The 27730-nt window shown below is 32.0% G+C and overlaps 2 protein-coding genes and 1 long non-coding RNA gene across 6 annotated transcripts in view; 2 read left to right on the top strand and 1 right to left on the bottom strand.

Moving 5' to 3' along the window:
* clu (clustered mitochondria protein homolog) overlaps window positions 1-891 on the top strand; it is a 35236-nt gene extending 34345 nt beyond the window's left edge. The window contains exon 25 of one of the 2 annotated variants that reach the window (XM_074125655.1): window positions 96-891. In XM_074125655.1, the coding sequence (XP_073981756.1) occupies window positions 96-207 (112 nt within the window). In that variant the 3' untranslated portion in view covers window positions 208-891. The remainder of the gene's footprint in view (window positions 1-95) is intronic. The other variant, XM_074125656.1, reaches the window with a different exon arrangement.
* Window positions 892-6809: 5918 nt separating this feature from the next.
* On the bottom strand, window positions 6810-18526 carry LOC141453626 (uncharacterized). Of its 3 annotated transcripts, XR_012458099.1 has the most exons (4): window positions 18357-18526; window positions 15348-16540; window positions 7726-7981; window positions 6810-6972 (listed from the first exon to the last, which is right to left on the bottom strand). It is a non-coding gene; the product is annotated as an uncharacterized lncRNA (long non-coding RNA). The 3 variants fall into 3 exon arrangements; XR_012458097.1 differs by lacking the exon at window positions 6810-6972 and having other exon boundaries at window positions 6995-7981; window positions 18357-18523; XR_012458098.1 differs by lacking the exons at window positions 6810-6972; window positions 18357-18526 and adding an exon at window positions 16837-17142 and having other exon boundaries at window positions 6995-7981.
* Window positions 14892-27730, top strand: part of cv-2 (crosveinless 2-secreting protein) — a 128082-nt gene continuing 115243 nt past the window's right edge. The window contains exons 1-2 of the mRNA XM_074127065.1: window positions 14892-15103; window positions 20745-20936. The gene's annotated coding sequence lies outside the window, so the exon portion shown is untranslated. The remainder of the gene's footprint in view (window positions 15104-20744; window positions 20937-27730) is intronic.

Below are 27730 nucleotides of genomic sequence, written 5' to 3'. Positions count from 1 at the left end.
ATTTAGGCTAACTTCTTTAAATCTAATACTGATAGGTTAAATTCCTATAACATTTTTTAATGAATAATAAGATAATGAATTTTTATATTTTTTAGCCAGCAGGATATTGACAATTTCAAAGCAGAAATGGAGAAGTTGAAATTGAAAGGTGATGAAGTGAGCGGTGAAACAGAAACCCAGAGTTCTCTCGCAACGGCGGCAAGCTGAACTTGGGCCACGGAAACCTATCCCCTAATTCGTACAAACTTGGCTACTTAGCGTCAAGTGAATTTTCCAGCGCACAATATACTTCATTTATTTTATTTTTTTCAAGGTTGTAAAATTAATAAAACGCGTTTAAAATTGAAAAGAATCTCTTGAGTAACGCGTGTATGATTATAACTGCCACTTTTAGATTGCATTAACAAGTACGTAACTAGGTAAAAGTAATTATCTTCCATTAAAAATAAAACTGGTGCCTTTATTTTTATCGCTAAGCTACTTCTATTGGCTCTTTTTTTTTTTAAGTTTTCTTTTAGGATAACTCTGAATATTGTCAGTAACTTCTCCCTACCTATCTATCTTCGCAGTATGTGCGTGTTCATTTTTCCGCTAATGGTATCTTTTTTTGCACAGTTCTGAAAATGCCAAATTTACCAAGGGGATTGGTCTCAAAGCTTTTTAGTAGTAGTAATAAATAGTGGAATGAGTGAATAGATTTGTTTTGTATTGGCTCATAGTTTAGCTAGATTTTTAGACAGTCTTAGATGTACTTGTAAATAGCTATAGTGTTTATCCTTGTTGAAATGTAAATATTTTTTGATTACGAATCAGGTTTTTCAGTAATATTTTTAATTGACTACGAAATTAAAGAGCGAAATTATTATATAATGAGTACTGTGAAAAAGTAAAGTGAAAAGAGTTCAAAATATGGAAAAAAGTGCGCATTGTGATCATAAATTCTTGCATATAATGAATGTGAAAAATGGTGTTCCATATTTTTGATGCAATGCATTATTATATTAATATTATTGTTTGAGTGAGATATTTCTAAAACTGATAAGAAGCTGAATTAAATTAATAAAAAATACTGAACATACTTGAGTCATAAGTGCTAACCCGATTTTTATTCTAAACTTTTCCGTAAATATTTTATGGAAGATGTTATAGATTATTAAAATTTGTATAGGGAATTATTTTCGGAAATCTAATTTTCGAATTAATCTGTAATGTAGCAAGAACTCATTTTTTAGTAGTTCCTCCGTTAATTTATCTGAGAATTGGCTGTACACAACTTATTTTCATATTATTTTGAATAAAAATCAAAATTCGTTAGTGAATTTCGTTAGTTTTTTAAAAAAAAGGTTAGTGGTTAAGTAATAGTTACGGTGCATGCGATTTGTAGTCGATATTAATATTTTTTTGTAGGTTGTTGATCTATATATATATTTGGAGTGTACATTTTTTTTAAGGCCTGCAGCACTCTCGATGTGTGCTCATTATCAATTTATGAATCATCCAAAGAAAATTTTGTAGTAAAAATTATATCTTAAGTAAGAAAATAAAAAAACGTATGCCATTCGTACCTAGTCGTCCGTTGTTTACATTGTAGATTTTATATTTTGTAATTACATTTGATTGGGTTACCTCAAATAACTGATGAAAATCAAAGTAAAAATATTATTTTATTTTTGTTATTTTAATTAAGAGTGACCAGTTGTTGCGCAATAACAATTTTTTTTCTTTTGTTAAGAAAATCTTGAAAACTAATAGTTCTAAAAAGAAAAAGAAAAAAAAGACTGTGCTCTGATTACAAAACATTAAAAGTAAAAGAGATGTTCATATTTTATACATAAAAAAAAAAATGTATAAAGTAGATTTAAATCTGTTAATAATTTTTTTCCTGTTCCAATTTGGATTAAATTTACTTTTTATTGTTGTTCATTGTTGGCCTTTGAGGAATGTAACTCATCGTAAGAGTAAATTATAAGAAATCGCCTAATGAAATAAAAAATGTATTTTTTTTTATCTTCCTTTCCGATCTCAGATTATATTTCACAAAATCATGAAAGACCAAATTTGATATAAAAATATTAACTATAATTTCAAATTTAATTCTGTCATAGTTGACATTACAAAAAACCATTACTTTTTATGTTTAAATTTTTTTGTTTTTTAAATAATAAAACATTGTGATCAGATTAAACTGTAAATCTGAAGTGATGAAATTAGTGAACTGAAATCATGATTTGATAACGAATAAACAATAAGGTCATCATTAAACTATGTTTATTTATTCACTCCCTCTAAATATTAAAACGAACTACAAAATAAATAATACACTACCTTCTTTAGGAGAGTTAAGGAGTTGGAAGATATTTTATCTTCGGCTGCAGCCCTTCATCAAAACTTGTTTACGAATCTGGCTCCTACATTTAGATGTTCTAAAACCCACACAATTCAACAGTGATTGCTCAACTAATTTTACGCAGAAATAAAGCCTAGCGAACTTTGACCGATAACTGATCTGTAAAAGTATGGTAACTTTCGGATCCGTCACCCATCTGATATGTGTTGTTTTAAATATAATTTTTCATAGATTAGTCTTGACTCAGTTTTATATTTATTCGTTATATACCATGCTTTCAGCATCCAATTTCAGCCTTCCAGAAATATTTTTGATAGTATCAGTGATTAAGAAAAGCTTCAACTTCTGGCGTTTTATATTGAATCCTTTTAACATTGTCCTTTCAGAAAATTAAGATTTAGGCCTTAATTACTAGGGAGTCCTCTTCTCTATAACCGTTTCAATGTTTAATCACTGAATACGTTAATTGAGGAGGATTCAGCGAATAAAATTTGATTAATATATCAACTGTATTTTAAAGAAGCTAGAGAAGCTCTGAGGGTCCAGTAGGTGCTTCTATTAAGTGGCCAATACTTGAACTAACTCTTTTTTGCTACTTAAGGCATCTGGAGACAAACTGTTATCCTATTATTTAGAATTACTTTTATTTTATTCTCAGTACTGATATAAAATGATTTGTTTAATTTTTCATAAATCAACTGCAACTAGGTATTTTTCAGTTTTTTATGGAAATATAAATGCAATATCATTTACGAAGAAATGTATTTATTTTATTCATTATTATAAAGAGAGATTAATAAATTTTCCTCTTTACATACATAAAAATGTCAATAAAACATTTTAAACCGATTATTACTTTCACTTATCATTATTATTCGTCATTGAGGAAGTATATCCCAACGTTACTCAAAGCCTCTTAGAGCTCGGGCTCCTACAGCTTCAGATTCAGAATAGGATGATAATCCCGTCCCAGGTCTAAGCCACCGGTTTCAATCATGATAGGAATAAGACAATAATGTGTGAATCGTGAGACACTATAGAAGTTAGTTAGTTGAGACAGATAAGCACTTTTTTTCGTGGAAAGTTTTCACTTTCTCTTACCCAACTTTTTGAAAAAGAATTGCAATCAGGCATATTTTTATTTATATATTTTGAGGACCTCTAATATGAACAAGTGTTTAGTTTAAATTGGTTTGTGCCCTGTAATCAAAGTATGTTTTCATCATAGCTCAAAACCGGAAAATCGAGGGTTTAAATTTAGGTTCCAGGGGAAGCGACAAAACGTTTTAAAACTGGAGGTTCAGGGTGAGTTGACATGACATGCTCTGGCGTAAGTAATATTACAAAATTAAGTAAAATAATATCTGTTTTTTCAGACAGGCTTTAGGTCCAATCAACTACCGATCAGGAGTGTGGATGGAGACCGCCAAGTATGTTAATACTGACTTAATTTTGACATTTAACGCATTAAATAAAGTCGAAGGCGGCGCCGGGAATCAAACCCAGTACCACAATACATTTTAATTTGAAGACTGCACCTCTAACTGCTCGATCACTGTGGCGTACTGTTTCATTAGAGCGGAATTGTTTATTAAAGCATACAAAAATTCGATATTTGAACTTTAAGAATTGCTCAAAGTGCATTTTTTTTTCTGGTTTGAAACAAGTTTAAAGTTTTCTTTATCTTCTTTGATCTTTCTTTAAAAAAAAATTTAACAACTGTGCAATCTAATTGTATGCAAGTTTTATTTCTATTCCTGCTAAACAAAATATTTTTAAAATAATGTCCAAAGAATTAGTTTAAACGTTTATAGTGATGCAGACATTAATGCAGATCTTTAAAATTTCCTGCGTATTGTACATAATCATAAACTGAAAGGAGTGAGGATAAAACTTGATCGTAAATTTGCAAAGAGACCGAGAAGAACGGAAGGTTTTTTTTTTTTTAGAGACGGCTGTAGGGTCGCCCACCCTTACATAGCTATATTTATAGTCATTTTAAAAAAGGGGTGAAGCGTCTCGTGTAGTAGACGTGCAGAAGGCAATGTCTGTGGGTATAGTGGTCGTCATGCCAAGTGGAGGGTAAGAGGAGATTGCTCTATAAAACACTTGGACATTCAATAAGAGAATAGCAACTATTGCTACACTATACAGTCTAGACAAACCATTTCTTAACTGATTTGTCTGACGGTTATCCACGGATCTGTGTGAATGTTGCTTCAACCGGATTTAAATTCAGGATTAGTATTTAAACGAAACAAAAAATCTTTGATAATGCGGGTTCTTAAAATTTACTTCTATTTAAATTGATTCCTGTTTTGCAAATGCCAACAGATATTGAATAAATTTCTGATAATTGAAGATAAATTTTTCAAGATTATATAACTTGCTTGGTTTAATTTTCAACATAATTCACCTTGCAATAGATATTTAGTTATTTTTGTTTCGCTTCAGTTCTTTACGATTTATTTAAAACAGGATATGACACCCAAAAATTCCTATTAAACAGCATCAAACTTTTTAATCATTCATATGACCAAAACTGGTTGTATAAAAAAGAGTATCACTAAAAATAAAATTTACTAAAGAGATTTCCAAATAAAAATAATTTATATTAGATAATTTTTTTTTATTTCCTGGAATATTAATGTTCGTTTGAAGGAACGCAAGAACCACTAATAATCTTTGCAGCCGTATAATAATACGAAAAATTGAGGTATCGAAAAATGTAAAGTTAATTTTTTCTAAATTTGTACGGTGAATTTCAAACTACAGTTTGTAGATGGAGAGAGGGTGAGTGCGAGAGAGAAAACATGAAGGGAGATAATTGGCATTTTATAATCAGTTAACTAAATACTTCCATTATATCTCCAGCAGATTTATGAACTTAAGTGTGTGATTGGAAGTGTGTTATATATGCAAATTAAGATGACTCGATTATGAAGTATTTAGAAGACATCTCTTTAAGTGTTATCGTTTAAAGATTATAAAGTAGCCAGACAGGCTCAGTGTTTTTGCAGTGACTTTCGGTATCATAATCCTTACTAGAATATAACACACTAATTATTTTTTGGAAAATCTACTATTTTTTAACATGGCGTGCCACAAAAATGGTTACTCCAGTTTCGCCATTCACGGTTAAGAGCCTTATTGTATGGAATAGAAAAATATATTTAACTGTTGCTACGGTTAGATATTTCAACAACGGTTAAATAAATTTTAAAAATGTATATTTTTTTAATGTTTACTTCATTTTAGTCTATATTTTTATGCTTGGATGTTTATTATAATTAAATAATTAATTCTATAAAGACTTTTGTTTGAATCTTTAAATTCTTATTTTTATGGAAGTTGATTTTAAGATATTTCTTCACTTATCTCGGCCTGAACAACTATAGAAATATGAATATTAAACGAATTAAAATTTGAATGTAAGACCAACGCTTGCGGGACGGCGTTTTTTTGTTGAAGGGAATGTTTATTAGTTATTTCCTTCGCGACCGAAACCGCTACAGGATGCGAATCCTCATCAATTCTAGCACTAAAGGTGGTTGCGCTTCTTTCTAGACTGAGGTATTAAATTAAAAAACAACATAATCTTTAAAATTATTCAATGCGTGTTTATTAAATGGCCTTTTGGGTCAAAGGAAGCAGAATTGAATTAAATAATATTACTGTAGTCCCTATGTTATAACCACAAAGTCTGGGTACGTTTTGTAAAATAAATTCTAAAACTAAATGATCATTAAAAAAAACTAATTAATAACAGTCCAATTTGTCATATTATATTCTTCACTAATGTAACTAAAAAAGGAAATGGTTCCTACAATAAAACCGCCTACAACTTGTTTATTTTCGGATATTTGCTAACGTAGAATTACAACTGGATTTACCAATGACTTTAATAATAAATCAGCACTGTTAAATGGACCAGACAGCCATGATAGACCATATTTACCCACGTAAAATACAATATAATATATAAAAACTTGGGAACCCCAATGATGAAAATCGTTAGTTTAGTACTAGTATCTGATCTATTATAAGTCTAGCGTATTGACGAAAAGGTCAAATTAAACAGATATTTTTTTTTTTTTACATCGTCTAAATAACAATCTTCTTAATAACGGTGCTAGAGAAATTTTATTAAATTTGGACAGAATAACTTTTTAGTCAAAAAAGAAAGCAGAAATTCATGAGAATTATTGAAGTTTTTTATGAGCATGAGATTGGAGACATTTATTACAATTTTCGTAAATAAGTGTGATCAATGTTTATATTAATTTTGAAGAATGTTTGAGCGACGAACAAAATCTGCTAAGAAGTTACGAATTTAAAATAAAGCTTAAGTGAAATATTAAAAAAAAAAATTGAAAAGATTTAATTTGACTACCCTTTTTTACCGTATATCTTCATAAGTAGTATTTTATTGCAAATATTAATTAAGAGAAGATTTGATTCAAATACAGAATTTATTGCAAAGAAATATGAATAAAATTCTCAAGTACACTCCTTAGACAATCTTCTTCCCTTGCCCTCTCAGGTGAAGTTCTTTAATGAGAGAAAACTGTCCAGAAGTCAGAAATGCAAGGTTCGGGCGCCAATGTCCTTAGATGTCGGCGCACCTTAAATTACAAAAAACAAACTTCATCTAGAGCAGGGTTGTTGTAACTATTTCCTTTTTTAATTCGAATCCATGTGAATAAAATGACTATAATCTACCTTTACTGCTATTAAATTAAAATTATTACATTTATTATATTATGTTAGATATTACCAATTGAGTAATTAAAGCAGACAATATATTTATACTGAAATAGTTGGAAGGTAATTGCATCCATTTCTATAGAAGCAAGAGTAGCTCCTTTTAAGTGAACTAACCCTGCCACATTCCAACTAGTCACTAAGTGTTGTGACAGTTTGGCCAATTAATGTGATACATGCAAATGCGCAAGTACAATCAAAAGGATCGGGCAGAAGTCATTAATTAAAAACAATGGTTGAATAGTGATAAATAAGGATAAATGAACTGACTTGTAGTTAGAAGAATGATTTAATGAAATAATACCTAATGTTAAATTAGAAACCACATTAATGTACATCTTAGTAAAACCACAAGGTAGGAATAGTAAAAATTCCAGTATTCCTTTTATGATTTTTCATTTTATTTTTTACGATTAACAATTGTTAATTGTATAGTAAAAGATGTTTTGAGTGTAATCATAAAATTAAAATGTTTCTTTAGGGGATCTTTTCTTTTTTCTTGGTGTATTTAGTGAGTTATTAAATAAGCTGCTTTGTATTTTATTTTCTATTCATGTGTGTCAACATTTTCGAAATTAGTATCTTTTCTCAGGGCGATAAGTTGCCCTGCATACCTGAAGTATGTATGCGGTTCTGATGTTTAAAGCAATCCTTCCAAGTAAATTTTTCTTTCAGAACACTCATTATCTGAAGAGATACATCCTTCTCACACTCTCGTGAGTGTAATAAGCCCTTAACCCTTTAAATGTTGGCATCACAGAGCAAGGGGATATTTAAATCCCTTTTTCCTTCTTCAGAATACGCTGGTGCAACCATGTTCTAGGCGTAGCTTTTTCAAGAGCCTATAATCAGAGCGATCCATAAGGAAACCTGTTAAATGTGACAAAATTATAAGATATATAAGAATTTTTGTTTGTTCTCAAGATAGTTAAATTAACATGAACATTAACATTTTTGAAAATGTTCTACATTCTCAGTAAAGATTACAATACAATTACAAAACTTGAAGAAAATTGACACATCATTTCCAAGAACAGTTTCCTCAAATTTATTCCAGAAAATATCAATAAATTATTAATCCTGTAAGTGGGATCAATGACAATAAATACTTAGGTACCACATTTACTTCCAAATTGTCAATGACCCCTCTTTAAAGCAGAAAGTTGCGACTTTAACCCAGTGGAATAATCACTGAGCTAATCTCTCCGCTAGGACTCCTTTAAAAATAAGATATGTCTTTTTAAGATTACTGGCTAGTTGTTAGGCCTGCCTTAGTTGCTGCCACATCACCAATTATTAATCTTTCCGGCACCAATCTATCACACAGAAATAATGTGTGATGGGCGTCATCGAGGACAGTCTCCGAAGATACTTGACGGATAAACTCCAGCGAAGGAGGTCACAAGACCACTGAAGTTTCAAACTCCAACTTTCTCCATCCTACGGATAAAAAATATTTCTTAATTATATGTCAATATCCTATTGTAATGTCCGGACACATAGTCCGGTTACTTGGAAATATGGTCTTTAGCAATTCAATCAGAAATTACATATGATTGTGGTTCTACATTAATTATCAATTTTTGTATAGCTGTTTTTATTTTATTTTAACCAAATCTTAATAAATTTGAAATGATAGAATTTAAACATAAAAAAAAACTACAAATAAAACAATTATTACCTTCAAGAACAAGTTTTATTTATTGAGTAGAGTTTTTCGAAAGGTGGCATAAATTGTATTTTTAGTATCAATTGGTCTTTAATTATGAAATCCTTTTATTAATAAATATGTAAATAGGAGAACGTATTTTATGTCTGTACATAAATAAGCATATTAAATGGGCAATTAGAAAACCATTTTAAAATGACAAGGAATATAGTTTGTACTCTCATGGTATATTCGATTCAGTCTGTTATTCCGTGATTTATATTGTCTTTATGGGAGCACAAAAATTGTTGGCTCAGATAAACGTAGTGTAATATAGCATGACAGTAATAAATAATAGATAATATCTAGCTATTTAATAGATTAATATAAATGTGTTTAGCATTAGTTTAAATAAAACGTTATCGTATTAGACTGCAAAGCTTGTTTTATTGATTCTTTTAGTAAAATGACCCATACGTAGATTGAGTCATGATGAAGCCAGATTACTTTGTTGGACTTATACTTCTAACTATCCGTTTACTAATTCATTACAGCTTTGATGAGGAAGAAGCCTTTCAATGTTTGTTGAGCGAAGTTTATTTCAGTCAATCATTGAAAGGAAAATAAGCCGGACTCTGATCCAAAATTGTTTTCCCAAAAGAAACCAATTTTAAAGATCCGTTGTTTGAAACTTCAGTGGTCTTGTGACCTCCTTCGTTGAACGTTGAATGAATGAAATTAGAACAATAAATGTTCTTATTTTATTTAAAATAAATAAGGGGAGATCTTTAAAGTAAATTTTATGATATGATATGATAAAAAAACCCAGTTTAAAATTTAAGTGAGGAAACTATTAGTCAGTAGCATTCTATCACTGCATTGTAATTGAATTTTGAAATACTTTCAAGACTTGCAGACTTAATTGCAGCAATAATAGACGTGAAAAAATCTTGATGCTAGTCGCGAGAAAGCAGAAAATATCTTCGTTTTCTGCCAGACTTTGAAACTCCAATAGGCTTAAATTACAGCTTTCAACAGTATTATTTGTTAATTCTAAAGATAGAGGATTTGTAAATATTTCAGCACTGAAAGCTCTTGTTATCCCGCCTCCAGTATTCTATTTGTACTAAAAACAATCAGAAGCAAATAAAAGAATTACCATGCACAAACGTAACAAGCACAATACTTTTCCAACATAAGAATCTTTACTTGTCTTCAATGGTGGCTTCTCCAAACAATTCATTCACTGTTTCTTTAGTATATGTTTCTAGTAACTACTATCTTTTTTTCAGAAAGTGCTATTTCAATAACTAAATTAGAGTCATAATCCATATAAATAAGGTTTGGCTTGGAAAGTAATGACTCAGAGGAGCTTCAACGGCTCACTGACCGGTGTTGGACAGTGTTGTCTGTAATGAGAAAACACCGAAGACCGGTAGTGCACTGAAAAAAGCCCCGGGCATCAATGACCTCATATGCTGACGCGCCTCAAATTACAAAATAAATAAATAGTGCGGCCGGTTACAGAGAGTTGTATAAACCATAGTTTTTCATTAAACAGGACTTTCAGCCCACTCACACTAACTGGGTAATTTATTTGAGATATTTTCCTTTTTGAATAGGTTCTCTATAAGAAATAGTATTTTCATGTATCCAACATCTGTTCATATATGTAAGAACATTAAAAGTTACTAGTGTTAATGTTTTCTCAGAGTGTAAAACATAGAAAATTAATATTTGGGTGTAGTGTTCTATATCTTTCTCTAACATTACGCAGATCTGTTGGCAAACGAAGGTACATCTAATTCTACACTATTCTACAAAGCGCTTTTTAAGTATTGTAATATCTACACTTTTTAAGAGAGAGAATGCTGTTTCATTTAAAACTGTTGTCTTTATATAAACCATGTATTCTTATATATATCAAAGGTTGGTTGGTTCAATTTCTTATCAGGTCTGTTTGAAAGAAGAATAATTTATTTGGTTTTAGTGTGCAGCCTGCATACGCATGATATAGTTCTGCTGATATTTACTGATATTGGTAACTCTCCTAAAACATTACGCAATCTTCAATAAATCGATGGCATCGATCAAAATTAAAACTCAACCAATTTATTCAGAAATAATAATGTTTGTTTCATCTAAGACCTCGAGAACATGCTCGAGATTTTGTTCAATTATAATTTTCTATTAGATGTATGAAATGGAGGCTGGAAGTAAATTAAGAAGTTTTCGGGCCTTAAAATAAAAGTGGAAGTCATTATTTGCACTTCAGTGGAGTGCTTCAGTGCTCGCAGCTTTCATGGATGATTTCTATTTCTGATTTTTTAGAAAATAATGACCCATTTTAAAGTTTTCCCTTCACCGTTCGAGTTGTTATCAAGCGTAATCTCGCTGCTAGAAAAATCCTCTTAAACATTTATCCTGTTCTGCAAATTTGATTCTCTTGGAGGAGAATTTAAGCACAGATATAACTTAAGGTGTTGAAGACAATAGAACTAATAAAAGGTTGCTTTTGAGGGATGGCCCTCAAGTGAGTTGTGACTAGACTACAGGCTACAGATTCATTAATTGTATTATTAGGTGAACTTCATTAATAATATAATAAAGCAGCAATCTATCCTTTCTATTCCCATAACTTATAGAGTCCTGGAAATAAATTTTGTGCTGTATTATTTGAAATAATGCAGATTTTCTCTCTGGAAATCTTGTTAGCTAACTTAATCCATAGTTTTAACAATTCCAAACGTTAGTTGATTAACAAGTTGTTCTTAATTTAAAAGCATTTTTTTCATTCTAATTTTAAATTTTGGTGAACTTTGAAAGAATGCAAGTTCTATTAGTGGAAATTAAAAAAAAAAAAAATGAGTTTAATGAATATCGATTGGTGGCCCGTACGTTTCTTAACATCTACTAAGGGAGTTTATAAGAACGAACTTTCATTTATTGATTAATGTACGTTGTAGTATTTGATTTTGACTAATTGTAGTTTTAAAAATTAATTTTCTATTCTACCTTAGGGGATAATTTTTTGTAGTATTAAATTAAGAAGAATAGATTAAATGTAGCCAGAGATATAATTTGTTTCATATTTCTATTACCATTTAGAACATATTTGGTTCTTACTCAATAATTATCGAAATTTCAAAACATTACCGTCTTACAAAAAAACTTCGGGCGCCAATTTTTTCTCTTTCTAAAAGCAACCTTTTTCCTACCTGTCCGGTATTGGAAAGTGTGTCTCTAGCTAGAGAACACCTTTCGGAAATCTTGAAGGGCACTAAAAAAAATGCTCCAGGCCACAACAATCTTAGATTTTAACGCCTCTTAAATAAATGAAAAAAGGCTTATTTAAAAAAAAGTATAGTAATGTATTTAAATCAAAACGCCGTAAAGTTTTAGCTTAAATTGAATTATATTACTGTCTCAGGTTCGAATCCAGCTGGTTACCGAAGTTTTTTTCTTTCTAAGCGCTTATAGAGCACTACTGTACAAGAAAAGGAAGTTTTGTCTGTGAGATAACTTGGTATTAATTTCAAGAAACTTAAAAAACAATTATATTTACGTTCTTGACTGTGGAGAACTATAATTTTACTAACTGCTATTTCATTGAAAAGAGTGAAAGAATATGCATACTTATATATTTTTTTTTCTAGAATGTTACTAATTTATATTGGTATACACACAAGGAGTACTTAGACTCCTAAAGAAATAAAGGTGCGCGGGACGCAATCAGTGGAATGGTTTGCTAATATTCCGTACAATGATGGAACTTAATAAACTTTACTAATAAAATCATAATTAAGGTAATAAATGGAGTCTCAAAAATTATGCTCTTCACTTTTTACTTTTATCTCGCTAGTGATCCTCATGTAACGCCGGGGTGCCTTTAACAACCAGAATGTCGACTAGTATTCCAGCTTTTCTGTCTCCAAGTGACAGCGTGTGGGGCTAATCAACAGCTAGCTTACTATTTCTCTATAATTAGAAATGATCTAAGAATTGGAAATGAACCAACGTACATATCAACAAATAATTATTTACTTGAAAAACAAAAAGTGCGCATCATTCGAAATCATTAATTACTTTTATAATCAAAAACTATATTGGAAAAATTACTTTGATTCGGTTAAATTTACTAAATTAGCCGAGTACAAAGTATTAAAGCTGGTTATTTGACTCGAAAATTATTAAAACAACGTGAACTAATTATTTACGCTCCAACAAGCGCTCATTCAATAAACATATTTTTTCAAAAATAAATACCTATTAATTTAAAAATAGATTTTATAATCAACTGATAAGATTTTTGTTTTCTTATTTTACATCTGTGGACTTTGGTTGAGAAGTCTACTAAGTTATTCTAGACATGTTTTACAATTAGTTACGGGCAATTTTTCAAAAATCAACTATCATGGCGCCAAAGCGAACATTGTAAATTTTACTTTAAAATATCATTATGTTAATTTCTAATAACTTTATTTTGATCTTAATTCTAATTAAAGTTTGTCTTATTTTTATTCAAGGATGAAAATATGTATAACAAAAAGTTGTGGTCCCCTTCGGCTCTAGAAGACTAGTAATTAGTCTAAATATAAGGTGTTTTGGTGAATGGGAGAGATTATAGAAGCCGGTGGAGGCTATGAATTTAGTTCCCAGATAAATATGACTGGTAATTTCCATCCACAGTTTAAATGAAACCAGCGAGGCTTATTTAATAGGGAAGAAGCGGTTTAATTTTCTTCTTGAACCAATAGTAAATATCACAAATGAGGGCAGGAAAATTTAATACAATAAAAAACAAAAATAGATCTGATAAATATTCTCCTAAATTTTAGTAGACTCTAAATAAACTTCTGAGTTATTGACGCCCGAAGCTACTTTCAGTGCCTTTTCCGGCCTCTGGATAGACAACACTGTCCATCACCGGGGAGTGAGATGTAAAAAGCTCCTTGAAAGAGAAAATCGAAGGGCCAGTAGCTGGATTCGAACCCGTAATCTAGCATTCGATAACCACTAAGCTGAACCCTTCCCAAGTTAATGCTTGCAAAAATTAAAAATCTCTGTATGAGAAAAAACTTTCACCTAAAGAGATCTGTGAATGATGGTTATTATTAAAACCAAATAGAGCCGCTTCGAATTAGATATGCTTATTTTATTTCCTGTTTAATACGCCTAAGGGGGAGGATGCCTAATTAAAAGTAAAAGAAATTTCACTGCCGAGGATGTGGAAATTTTGGCCGATAATCGAGAATTGGCCACGAAGTAGAACAAATAAATACAGAAGATAAGTTAGAAATGGAATATCTGTATTTGGAAAATCGTTCAAAGCCAGTACTATGCAAAATTCCAACACGAAGGTGAGACCTCCCTAAAGCTCTAGAGAGTTTTGAGAGAGCACTTTTAGTATTTCTAGAACCATCTCGGAGTCTTGATTGGCTCAGAAATGTAGTGGTGATTATGTTCCTGCATTGCATATCAAAGGGCGAAGATAAGGACTCATACAGCCACGTTAAGACCCCGGTTTGGCTTTCCACATACTCGAACATGTGCATTCAGGACCATTTCCGTAATCCGAAGACAAACGCTTTGCAGGTTACCAAGATAAGCAGAATGCACGGTGCCCCAAGGCAGTTCCTGTCGCAGGTATAACTTGAGAGTTGGTAACAAATGTGTTTTTCATCAGCGAAGCGAATGGCGAGATTAGGGAATGGTACCAAACTGTCTACAAATCAGAAGCAACAATTACAGTCGCATCTTTATCCTTTCAAGGAAATGGGTCCTTTCAAGCTTCAAATGATACAAACATAAGGACAATCTTATACCAACCGCAGAAAAATGGTTGCGTTGAACGTTGGTAACATACGCCCGAAGAATGCTCTTATTTTATACCTGTATTCATTGAAGCAAAAAAAAATCTGTCGTCCATAAACCCGAGGTCTGCAGTATCTGTTCTGGTTGACTGGGACGTAGAAACTTTACGTTTATCGACGACTTTATTGGGGGATTATAGGTGTGGATGAAAGACGAGACGCCCTCTCCCCAAAGAGTAAAAATCACAAGCTCTAGTGGTTAACCTGGTAGCTGTGTTTGCCGCCAATTTTGTGATTCAGTGTATCGCCGAACTATTTTTATGTTAGCTGTATCTAATACTCGCCATTTTCTGGTGTTCACGTTAAACAAGTGTTTAATCCTTCAACAGTTGTTTCAGTATATTTTGAATATTATTCTCTCCCACTTGTTTGTAATATTTCTTGTTACAGTTAATCTGATATGGCTAAATTTTGAATGATAGTGGTTTGATAATATATGCAGATAGTAATCCAGATAAACTTGCTGATTGTGTGAGTACATTCTTACACCTCATTTTTTCTCTTCCTATACTTTTTATTTTCATTAAAAAGACATCCATAGCACTCCTTATTTAGATGGCAACAACATTCAACAAGAAGTAACATAAATACTAAAGAGCTTTTATATACGTCCTGCATTTTTAAAATACCAGTAGTAATTATTTAATGTTAAAACAGCCATCTACGAATTTTAAAATTAAACATTATTTGTTAAAAAAACCTAATACGTACTAACCTTGTACCTAATACGTACTATCTATCCATGGTGCAGCAGTGCTAAAGGATCCGGGCCTCGTCCACAGGCTTCTGCAAGACATCCCTATCTTTGGCCTTCATTCTCCACCGCCCAACACTTATTGAGAGAAGGTCATATTGGAAATCGTCCAGCCAACGCAAGGTCTTGCTCTCCGGCGTGCTCCACCAGGCTGACCGAAGAGAAGCCTTTTAGATAGTCTGTCCTCCTCCATTCTCTCCACATGACATAACCAGCGGAGACGACCTTTCTTTATAAAGATCACGATGTCTTCTTCCTAGTACATGTGGTACAATTCTTCGTTTTTCCTAATCCTCCACTGGCCGTTCACAAAGGCATGGGCAAAATATCTTTCTCAGGAGCTTTGCCTCCCACACCCCAAGCAACCTTTCGTTCTCTTTAGACAGTACCTAAGTCTCAATGGCGTACGTCGCAACTGCTCTTCTATATATGATTACCTTGGCGTCACGTGACAAACCTCTATAGCGAACAGCCTTCGCTAATGCAAATAAGCATCTGTAGCCAGCAGCTATTCGTGCTTTAATTTTGGCTTCCATTTTATATCTGTTCGTCACAACCGCTCTCACGTATTTAAAAGTATCTCTAGTTGCGAACTCATTATTATTAATTTTGATCTTCTAGGGCATCGCAACTTGATTCCTGGGAGATCTCATATAAATAGTTTTTTCTTCGTTAACTCTCAGACCAAGAGTCATTACCTTTGTTCCCAATTTTTCCAGGGCCCCTTCCAATGCTGCTTTAGTGCGCCGCGAAATGAGTACACCGTCTGCATACGCGAAGTGTTGGGTCAGTCTGTTATAAATTGTACTTTAGGGTTGGTTTTTATTGCTCTTACTACCTGTTCCAATGCCAGATTAAATAATGCTGGCGCTAGTGGATCTACCTACCTCAAACTCTTAGTGATAAAGAAACTCGAAGAGGATGTTTTGTACTTTCACCCGACACTTAGTTTCTTTCATAGTCTTCTCTGCCAGGGCTATCAACTTGATTAGGATTCCCAAACCTCTCATAGCTTTCATTAGTTCCTTTCTGAGCAAAGGGTTATAGGGTTGCTTGAAATCAACGAAAACATCAATAATATTGCTTTGTGTTTATTATGTGCATATTATGCAAGGCTATATTAAATTCATATGCATTTTCAAACATCTGCTTTACTGAAAATATATAAATATGTTATAAATAAATATATAAAAAATATAAAAATATAGGTCTGCGGTTGATCGGTTATTTCTAAAACCGCACAGGTATTCTCCGATCGTTTTTCACCCCACACAGTACATAATACTAGCCCGTATTAATTACTAAATTAATTTTTATTAAGCTAAATCAACTTTTTACGAAAAAGGTTCCACCAAAACATCTTAAATCGTTAAAAAAAAAACCAGCGCTATGTGCTTATCGTATTATAAATGGTTCATCAGATTAGAGCGAGGGTTGTGCTGTACTTTACCTACAATAGTGACATCCTTTGGCCCAGATTTGCCATCAAACGACAAAAATCAAGTAACGTGAGGCACATTCAGAGATTTCTTGTTAATCTTGTACCTTCTAGATTTTAACTCACTCTGAGATTCCCAAAACAGTTTTGTACCTGAATCAATTTCACACCGCTCTTCAGATTTTAAGATCCATTTGTCACATCGCTACTTTGTTTTTCTTAATAAAAATTCAGGGACATATGCTTATAAACGTCTTTTTAAAAACTACTAAGGTTTAACAAAATATAAAACAAGGTCCAGTATCTTTGTTACCTTGCTACCTTTATTAATGTCAATCGTTTAATAACTAAAATATCATCAGCCCTCATTGTAGACCCATTTCCAAAAGAAGGAAATGGATCTTCTAAAGTTGCTTTCTACGGACTCTTATTATCGCTTTCGGGTTTGGACATTTCCATTCCATATTTTCTTGGTTTTACGCTTCCGATAAAGGTTACTTTTGAGGGAATTTAAGTTCTAAATTGTTTGAATTAACGATTGACTGACTCAGATGATTTGAATCAATCAATCAAATTGCAGAAACAAAAATGTAATTTGTAGGATCTAATACTGTTAATGGGATAATTAACAAAAAAGAATATTTCTAATTAAACATAATGGAGTGGCAAGAATTAAAATAGAAATAAAAGTAAATTAAAATAATGTCATATTACTATTTCAGGTTGAAGTTTTATGCTAACAGACAAAGCATGTCCATTTTTGGAAGAAGGAATATTGGATAAGAAAGATGTGTAGATAAAACTAATGTCGCACTTCTAGTGTGTATATGTGGTAGTTTTGAGGCCAAATCAGTATTTAACTTCATTTTAGATCCCCATATTTGTCAGCATATTTTATACATTTGGCTACCGGTTGTCATTTTCAAATAACTAACTTGATATTCCTTGTTTGAATCATGTGGTGGTGTAGGCTGTACTTACAGCACACCCAAACACTCGTTTGAAATTCACACTTCCACACTCCTTGGAAACAAAACTTACACACATACATTTATATAAACAGAAGAGTAGTAAAAATTTAATCACACTCAACCTGAATTACTCACATTGATATATTGACTTAATCTTCACAATATTTCTTTTCTGCTTCTTTGGATTTTTAAATAATGACTCTAATTTGATAATATATGCAATGTATGAGAGCTACTGTATTTAACGTTTTATGTAAATTAGTTAGGTTTTTCAACCACTTTATCAATCCTGTTTTAGACTTGATTTTTTTAAAGGGTCTTAAGTATACAAAATGAATTCTTATACAATAATACTTTTTATTTTGCAAAATTTTGTTTATTCTTCTTTAGATTATTTCAGATATTTTAGAAGGAAATAAGATTTTTGTTTTGTTATTGTACAATAAAGCTATATGAATTAAAATATGTAGAGCTTTACGAATTAAAAGTGCTCTACTGTGTTTCAAGAAACAGTAAACTTAAACCTAAAAATATAAAAAGAAGAAAAACACCTTCACTTACCGCATAACGTGCCTCAACTTTGCAATAAATATACACATCGTTAAAATTAATGATTTGTTTATAAATGATAACACACAAACAAAATCAATCCATACAATGTTGCAACCCTATTAATACTGGCAATGATTATTACAAGATGAACATATGGTCCAGCTCTTTTAGAACTTTGCACCTAGTAAAAACAAAAAGGAATTGAAATATTTTAAAGAAATAAAAAATTTTCTCTTCAGAGATCCTGGTATAAGTGGGGGTTTAGTACTTTGTTGTAGGCTCGCTTATGTGTGAAGTAAATTATAGTAGTAATGGAAATATAAATATCTAGAATATCAAGTTCTCGGTGTTCTTGTGAGTTTCTTATAAATTGCTGTTAGTAGTCCTTTTTTTTAAAAAAATGCGAAGACATTTCGTTAATGAGTTGGTACATACTGAACCAGCGTATGCCAGGAAAGATCTAAGGAGTGTCTTGTAGTGCAGTACAGTGCAGTTAGTTAAAAGAGACTGCCATTGGGTCGTCTGCATATCTGGTTCAAATCGTTTAAGAAAGTTCAGGTATGTGGGACGGTGCGAACGTAATTCAGTAAAGGTGTGAGTCTAGCTGTGTAGAGATGTCTGAAGCATTGTGGATTCATAGTTGGCCTTTAATGTTAATAGTCCATTAATATTAATTAGAGGTTAGAGCTGTCTAAAAGTTTGATAAGCCCGTCTTAATTCAGGTTTTGTGTGAATCTTTTGTTGAGTTCTGATCCAAAGTATTTTAGTGTTACGTCCGTTCCGTTCTAAGGAGGGCAAACTTTTGGCCTGTGATTTTTGTATGTTTTTGTCCAATAGCCATTTATGGTAGCAGTATCTTTAATTATTTTAACTAATGATGTTTGTTGACCACTGCTACTGCAACTTAAAGCGGATGACGCCTTGAATGAAATAGGGTATTGTCTGCGTAAGTTGATCGGTTAGAGGTGTTGAATGTTGGAGGGTCGTGTCGATTGTGACTAAGACTAAACAGAAAGCTGAACCGTGAGGTACACAGTCCTTAATCATTCGAAAGACATTGACTGGCCTCAAATGTACTGTCTTGGAGAAATTAAGTTAGAGGTTTTGTAGATTAGGAGTGTTTGGATTGATTCTTATTGTGCCATACTTTGTCACTCATTCTATAGATATAGATATACAGGAGATAACCTGTCCAGCGCCGTACCAGCAGATCTCTTAATCTCCTTTACTTTTCTCACAACAATTTCCAGGACCAAATTAAAAATAACTGACGATACTGGATCTTGTCCAAGCCCTATATTGACATTCTAATTCCTGGAAGGTTTCACTTAGGACAGTACTTTTTCCACCAAATGCACTAGCAGCGTCATGTTCACCTAATCATCTTTGCCGTAATATTCAAAGCTTTCATGCATTCATAGAGCCCAACGCGTGAAGTAGAGTCATAGATAATTTTAAAATCAACATATATTTGATGGAAGTCAAGATTGTTTTCTTAGAATTTGTCCAATACGACTTTCTTCGTAAAGGTAAGGTCTGTTGTAGTCCTAAATTTCCGAAAACCACGAAGGTCTAACCACTTTCCGCTGCCAAAGTTATTCTTTGTGAGAGGAGAATTGTGAGGATTTTGTACACCGCACTCAACAGAGATATGCAGTGGTAATTTGAACATTTTAGACAGTTAACATTTTTATGTATGGGGCATATTACTGCCACACCCCAGCCCTTAGGTATTTCTTTTTTTAGCCACACTTTTAATAACATTGCAAATTATGGTTGAGATAGAAATAGCCTTTTGCTGAACCCTGGTATTTTTTTATGCTTTTTTACTGAATTCTACAGTTAGTCCATCCAGACCTTGTAGCTTTTAACTTTCCTTACCCAAACAAGTTTGTTTGTTTTTTTCTAAAGAGGCTCTTTGTTGTAAAGTTAGGTCTCACTATCTTAGGTAATGTGAATTGGAAGACTACATCAGGAAATGAGGCATTAGAATGCTTCTTTCACTGAGATGCCGGGATAATTCGTATCCCTACCTGTAAACCACAAGCAGGCTTCTACGATACTGTTAAATTTCTGCAAGAAATGTTTGCCAGTTTCAGCCCAACAAAAATTTCAGACGTCTTGCCCGAACCATTTTTGAGTTAGAGGGCTTAGGGATGTGCGGTCACTTATTTATAGTATTAAGCCAATAGTTATTGGCTTAATAGTATAAATCCAATATGCGGTCCATGCACCAGCGATATTACTAGACAGGAGGAAGACCATCTTTAATATCAGAAACAAGCGCTGAACAGCATGACATTTTCATGGACATGACACCGCCAGATATTTTACTTTTTATTAAACAAAAGTTATAATTTTATGTTTAGAAATTTTCTTTTTGCTATTGTTTTTAAGGGGCGGAATTGGTTTTCTGCGTTCAGTGCCTCAACCAACTTTAATCCGCCACGATTATTATACTTCCGAGTTATTCCTTCTCACTCGCTTGATCATACCTGGATCTGTAATACCCTGGCCAAAGAATGCTTTCTCAGTGGTCATCGATGGAAAAACAACATATGCAGATAAGAATCCAACACCCAGCACCTGGTGAGTACATTCTCAGGTATTATCAATTGATTTTTTGTTTGTTGGCTGTTATTGCTTTTTTATTATCATTAAAAAAAAAATGTTAATTAGCCGTATTCTCTGAGTTACCCCTTATAATGTCTTGCATGAGATGTTAAACAAACAATACATTTAATAAAAAAGTTCTGTGCAACTAAAAGTACCATTTTATTCCAAAGACGTCATTATATAGTTGATAGAAATTGATAACTTCTAGAAATTGAGAGTTGTAACTGCAATACATTAAGATGCATACAGTAATGATTGAATTAACTACATACACGTCATTGAAGAGGGCATAAGGAACATGTTGTAGGAAGAGAAATCAGTGGTACGTAGCGGTATCCGTACTTTTTGCTCCTGATTTAAAGCACTTCTAAAAGAAAGTAGAGGCCTTGCTAGCAATCTTTCTCTCACCCTCCCTCTTGCCCTCTTCCTCTCCTTCCTCTTTACTATTTCTTATTTCTTGTAACCATACCTACAACGTATCACTGTTGCACATCTGTCTTCGCTATTCTAAAGTCCTATTATAGTTTTGTCTTGACCTGCTGGTTGAACTGTCGTATGTTAAAGTTTTATACTCTCTCTAGAAACTGTTTTGTAGAAATGTTAAAAACATAAATTCTTAGCAAACTTTAGAATTCTAGTCAACAGTATTGAAGTGGCGGAAGTCTTGTTCCTAACTTCTTGAATTACCGCTCGATAACATGCGAATTTCGTTGATAATTTAGTAATCTAGGAAAAAATTAAGTAATCTCTTTTGCTTTATTTATTTTTTAATTCTTGAACACAGTTTATTCTTTCGAACTAATAGCTTTCATAAAAAAATAAAAAAAAGTACATACCAGGGAGGGGATTAGCTATGCGGTTAGCGTATTGGATTCCCACGTGTAGATCCCGGATTCGAATCCAGCTGCTGGTCCTTAGATTTTCTCTTCCTAGGAGCTCCTTACAGCTCAATGTCCGGTGATGGATAGTGTCTGTAACAAGAGAACACTGTCCAGAAGCCGGCAGTACACTGAAAAATGATTCTCACCAACCTCAAATGTTGACGCGTCCTAAATAATAATAATAAATAAATAAAAATTACATACCTGCTATTATAGATTGTTTATTTATTGGACTACAGATTGTAATCTCTATTATGGTCACTGATAGTTCAAATTGAAGGTATTCCATTCTCTATTCATATTTAATAGGAGGAACTTTTGAAATAAAAGCAACAGTACTTCCTGATATTATCTCTACTAATGGAAGCATATAAAACCTGTAATGCCTCAATAATAAATACTAGAAGAAAAAATAAATAAATACTCTACATTATTTAATCATTATATACATTAATTATAAACACATAATCATTAGTATTTAGTATAAGTTATTAATTATAATTTAATAATACCTCTGTTATATAAAAACAAAATCATTAATACTTCGTTCGTTAATCTTAGCTTGATATTTATAAACGATAAGACGTATATGTTTTCTTTAAATATCTTCATGATTATTGGTTTATTTTAAAAATGCAAATAACTTTTCAGCGCGCGAAACTGATAGCAGGGATGGCCTCAGGCTTTTTTTAATTCTTGAACATAGTTTATCCTTTCGAACTAATAGCTTTCTTAAAAAAAAAAAAAAATTAGTGTGACGCCTCTTGTAGTACGAAAAGCAGTAATGATAGCTATCAGTTCTGGAATTCTGTTAGGAAAATAAATTGTTTTCATAAAATAAAATAGTAAAACAAAAAAAAATGCCCTAATAAATTAAAGGATAATTTGCTGAGAAGTTCACATTGCGGAGACCTAACATTAATTATACATGCAATTTTATTATTAGTCTTTAATTATATATGTGTATAGAAAGAGCTTAAAAATGAGGAAATCCTTGCGATTTGTTTAAAAAAAATAAATAATGGCTATTTTACTTTTTCCCATGTCCAATTACTATTTAGGCATCATGGGCGTAGTTGGATAGCAAAATTCCTTTACTACAAAATTTTAATAAAATTATGGGACATTTCGGGACGGAAATTGAAACTAATATCGCGCTACATCTTGTTTTGCGATCCTCGCCTCTAACCTCTCGTCTAATGTGGTTTCTTTCTCTGTAAGTTTGAACTTTAGTTGAAGCCTGTTTCTTTTGATCCCTTGGTCTCTCTCTCTAGCCTAAATATTCATCTCTCTGAGAGGTACTGACTTCCAATGGAGAGTTTTAATTGGTTTATAAAGAAAATTATAAAAAAGAGTACTTAATTATGCAAACAAAGTAAAATTAAACTAATTGAATCCTTCAAATAGAATCCTTCAAAACAACGTACATTTTATTGTTCACTTGATCATAAAACTTAGGAATCCTTCAGTGCTCAACCTTTAAGGCCTAAAAGCTCTTCTGTCTAAATAAATTATTGTAATACTGAAACACTCATTCAAACTTTCTTTTTTAAAAAAAAATTCAAGGGCTGGAATCGGTCAGCCCAGATGTACTCACTGATGTACGGTTTGGAAAGAGATAAACGGCTGCTATCCCTTCTCCTTCTTCATGCGATTCTGCAACGAAGAAGAAGACGTACCATTGCCTGACACACTTCTGAAGAGATTTTCTAGAACACTGGAAAGATTGACTGTATCACCAAGTGATTCTTGCAATTTCCTCTGCTTATTCTTGAAAAAATTTCCGACTTTTCCTTGCCAAATCCTTCACTAAATGCGAGTCATTTTTAATACCGGAGATCGCTATTTTTTAGTACCTTCAGCGTTTATTTTAAAGCTCCGATCAGAAGAATTCAAGGTAGACTGAAAATCTTTCGTTCAAAGATTCTTCGGTAGAACTTGGAGATCAGAGCGCAATCAAGTTTATAGCTTAACATGTGAGCGAGCAGTCTATTGATTGCTGTGAATTCGATCAGTCTATTATTAGTGTTTGATTGAGAGCGAATCTCAACTAAGTTTGACCAGAGTGTGGTTGTAATTCAGCATCTAGAATTAGCTCATTTAAAAGATAGGACACAAGAAAGTCATGTAAATATTATCTCGCGACTTTTTTTTTTCATTTCGCTGTTCATATCTGTCAAAGCGAGAAAATGCACTAAACATTCTAGAAGTAAATATATTTCTTTAAAAAATAGGCTGTACGACTTCAAAAAATATTTAGTAATTGTTTAAACAAAGTATTGTTAAAACTGAGATGTTCTTTCGCGTTGTATTATATTATAAGGCTGTTTCAGTATTTTAAAGCGACAATGTGCAGCACAAGGCAATCGTCAAGGAGAGTTGATTGCAATTATCAACTATTCAAAGTACCGTGTGTCAGTAAGTGCAACATAAATCTGCAATAATGCAATGAATTTACGACTTAGCTTAAAACTTTTATATTTTTGCTAAAAGTTTTTGTTAGATTCGTTTCATATCTTTATATTTTATTTTTGTTTATAGCCATCTGAAGACCGTGTAATTTTCTATCAATGCCCACTCACATGTTTAATTTGTATTATATCTCTCTAAGTCAAGTAATTCATCTTATAAAAATATGATTTTAAATTATGAAATGAAAAGTTCTAATTTTAAAATAAAATTATTCAACTAAGACATTATTTATATTCGTAGATATGTTTATTAAATAAATAAAATATATTGATACGTGAATGTATTGAAAGTGTTGAACTGCTAATTAAAGTAATATTTGCTTGGGGCTGCAATTTTAAATACGTACTCAATTTTCATTTTAATGTATGCAAATGGAAATAGGTAACGCAAATATATTTCTTTACACGCAGTTCATTAAATGCTTGTAGAATTTGCAATCAACTTGTCATTTTGTTTTATATTCTGTTTATTATTTTATTTTTATTGATACTGGGATATTTAAATCCCAAAACTAGCGTTGTTAATAATACCAGAAATACTTCAATTTTGGAGGAGGACAACTTATTTTTGACGATTTTGTACTTTTAGATACTTTTTAAGACGAAGAATCATTTTACGTATGCTACTTTACCTAAGAATTCAGAGCAGACGTTTTCGACTATATAACCAGCTATAACTGAATACATTTAATTCACTAAATGCTTACTTGTGCATTTAATGCTCATTGTGGCGATAGCGTTTAAAAACTAGTTTCATTAACCCTTTCAAGCTTAAAGCCCAAAAAAACAATTTCAAATTCTATCATACCGTAGCAACTTTTAAGTCCCCCAACATTGAACCTTAATAAGGTATTATAGTGTAAGGTGTAACAAAAAATATATTTAAAAAAATAATAACTACATCTTTTTTGAAATCGTATCCTTCTAAGTAGCTGATTTTTTAAAAAAATAAATATATTTATTTCAACAGTGTTCTGGGTACAAAATGCTTCAGATTTTATCATCATTTACCGCCAAGGTAAACATAGAATTGATTAGAACATTTTGAAAATGTTAAGACATATTTATTAATTGTCTTTATTCACTCCTGGACTTAGTTATATTATAAAAATTAGCTTGATTGATATCTGAACACCGTTTATCATATTTTCGTTAAACATGGTACAAACTCAATTGTTAATTTAATCTTTAACTTTTTTAATATCACTGTTCAAGACGGTACTGGAAATGAAATGGATGTTACGTTCTTTTGCAGAAGAAACCTGGACAATTTGGGAAGTTGCAAGCCAAAAAGTACTAATTGATCGATCTTCTTAGCATTGTGTTTTTTTATTAATATTCTCTCTGACTCTCTCTAATTTTCCTCATTTGGCTATCAATAAAAAGCAAGTTTTTTATAAATCTAGAAAAGTTTTAAACGATGTTTATCGTGGCACAAGATTAATTGAGGGCGAAACAATTTGTAGAGTATCCCACGCGAACAATTAATACCACCTTGAGTTAGTAAGCTGTCATGGAAGAAGAGAAAGGGGCATCAGAGCGTGCATAACAACAGATGTAGTAGGCGGGCAAGGTGCAACCTCTAATATCACTTACAAATAACTAAAACAACTCGTAATAACATAATAAAATTGTGATAAAGTAATTAAAATAATACCTTACGATTAATTTCATAAATTTAAATAATTGCATATATATATATATATAAGGAAAGAGAGAGCAGGAGAAGTTGAAGAAAATAATGTGAAGAAGGTCGGGAGGAATATTTTGATTAAAATTCTTAAAAAAGTTGGACGACCGTGGAGGAAAAGTACAAATAAATTTTTGATTTATTGTTCTAATAATTATCTGTCAGATTAAGTTGTTTTACAACACAACTCCTTAATAATTATACAAGAATACATTTTATTTCTAATCAGTATAAAAGCTACCGTATCTAATTATTCAAAATTATTGCAAGCATTTTAACACTTAATTTTCAAGGTACTCGTGTTTTATTTTGATAGGAAATTTCAAGTTAATTTTAATGAACCTTTTTTTTGTGGCGCGAAAACCCTTTTTTCTGGTCAATTTTTTTTTATACTTGTCTTTATGCATTTTTATTTGTTGCAATGTTTTGGCCTGCTCTTCGATTTTCACAGCTATACTACAATTTAAAATTTGTTAAGAATAGGAAACTATATTATTTTAACAAAAATTCTTACAGTCATTCTGCATGCGTGAAGTATTAATTAAATTTTTTTAATATAATTATACTTTCCATATATTACGAGAACAGTCAATAGCCATTGCTGTGCTGAGAAATGAAGAGAATTTTGGTTAATTTCATTTCTTACATGTTTATAAACCCTTATACAACTAATAATTATCCTACCGGACAGTTTTAATTAAATTCTTTTTGCTTTTTTTTTTTTGTATAAGCCTAAGCATATGTGCTGTTTATTTTGTCGAATAAACATCACACTAGTAAAACAATGATCTCATTCCACAAAGTAACGATTGCAATGCAGTCAAACACAGTAATTTCGTCGGCCTAACACAGCCTGCTCGAGGGCTATAAGTTAATCAACCCAATCTTGTGCTTGCAGACTGACCTGGTTTCTGTTAAGTTGAAGACCCCCTTCATTTTTGGGTTTTATATATTCCAGCATGTTGCCGTGATCGTTTTATGGTGTTCCATGATTTTTCTTGCTTTCACCAAAGCTGTTATTAAAGAAACGCTCGCATGGTTGTCATTTTTACATCTGGGACAGCTGTAAGCTATGGCTGCCTCTTTCAAAATCAGTCGGCCAGCACTTCAAATTCAGGATGGCAATATAAATCAGCGAGAAACTTACGTTAAGATTTATTAAGTTAGGTTAACCTTCAAATTTTGGTAGTTTTCCCTAAGGTAAGCATTTATGGTTTAGTAACGATATTTGAAGATAATCTGGGAAATGGCTATCGTACTAACTGGTAAATACATTTTAACCGGACTTAGTATGTTAAATTCAGAGCGAAAAATTTGACAGGATAGTGAATTTTTCTTCTTTCGGTATGGAGAGAGAGACCATGTTTACAGATAAGGCATCGATCTTTTCTGCCATTGCCAGGGCCTGGTTAGAGCGATTCTCCGCAGAGCCTGGGTGCCCATAAGTTTTGCTTTTGAGCATTGAGCTTACTTAAGTACTCAGGTGTTGGATTAAAAAAAATCCAACTGTTCGTTATGGACTTGGCAGAGGGTTAGTTGGATAGCCTGCCTCATTTCTCTTTCACTTATTTTATTTCTTGGCAGTTATAGGGACGTACTGATGATGTGGCAACTTTTTTAATTTTAATTTTAAGGCTCTAAAGAATTAGTAATATTTCATATTCCTAATGAGTTGTTATGTCTTATCAATTTTATTGTAAATAATATTTTTTTCCACAAAATAGA

The sequence above is a fragment of the Rhodnius prolixus genome, unplaced genomic scaffold (assembly GCF_049639745.1).
Source record: "Rhodnius prolixus isolate KJV_2025 unplaced genomic scaffold, Rpr scaffold_3, whole genome shotgun sequence".
In the NCBI taxonomy this organism is placed as follows: Eukaryota; Metazoa; Arthropoda; class Insecta; order Hemiptera; family Reduviidae; genus Rhodnius; species Rhodnius prolixus.
Note: the sequence above shows the minus strand (reverse complement) of the source record. Positions and strands in the feature narration are given on the sequence as shown.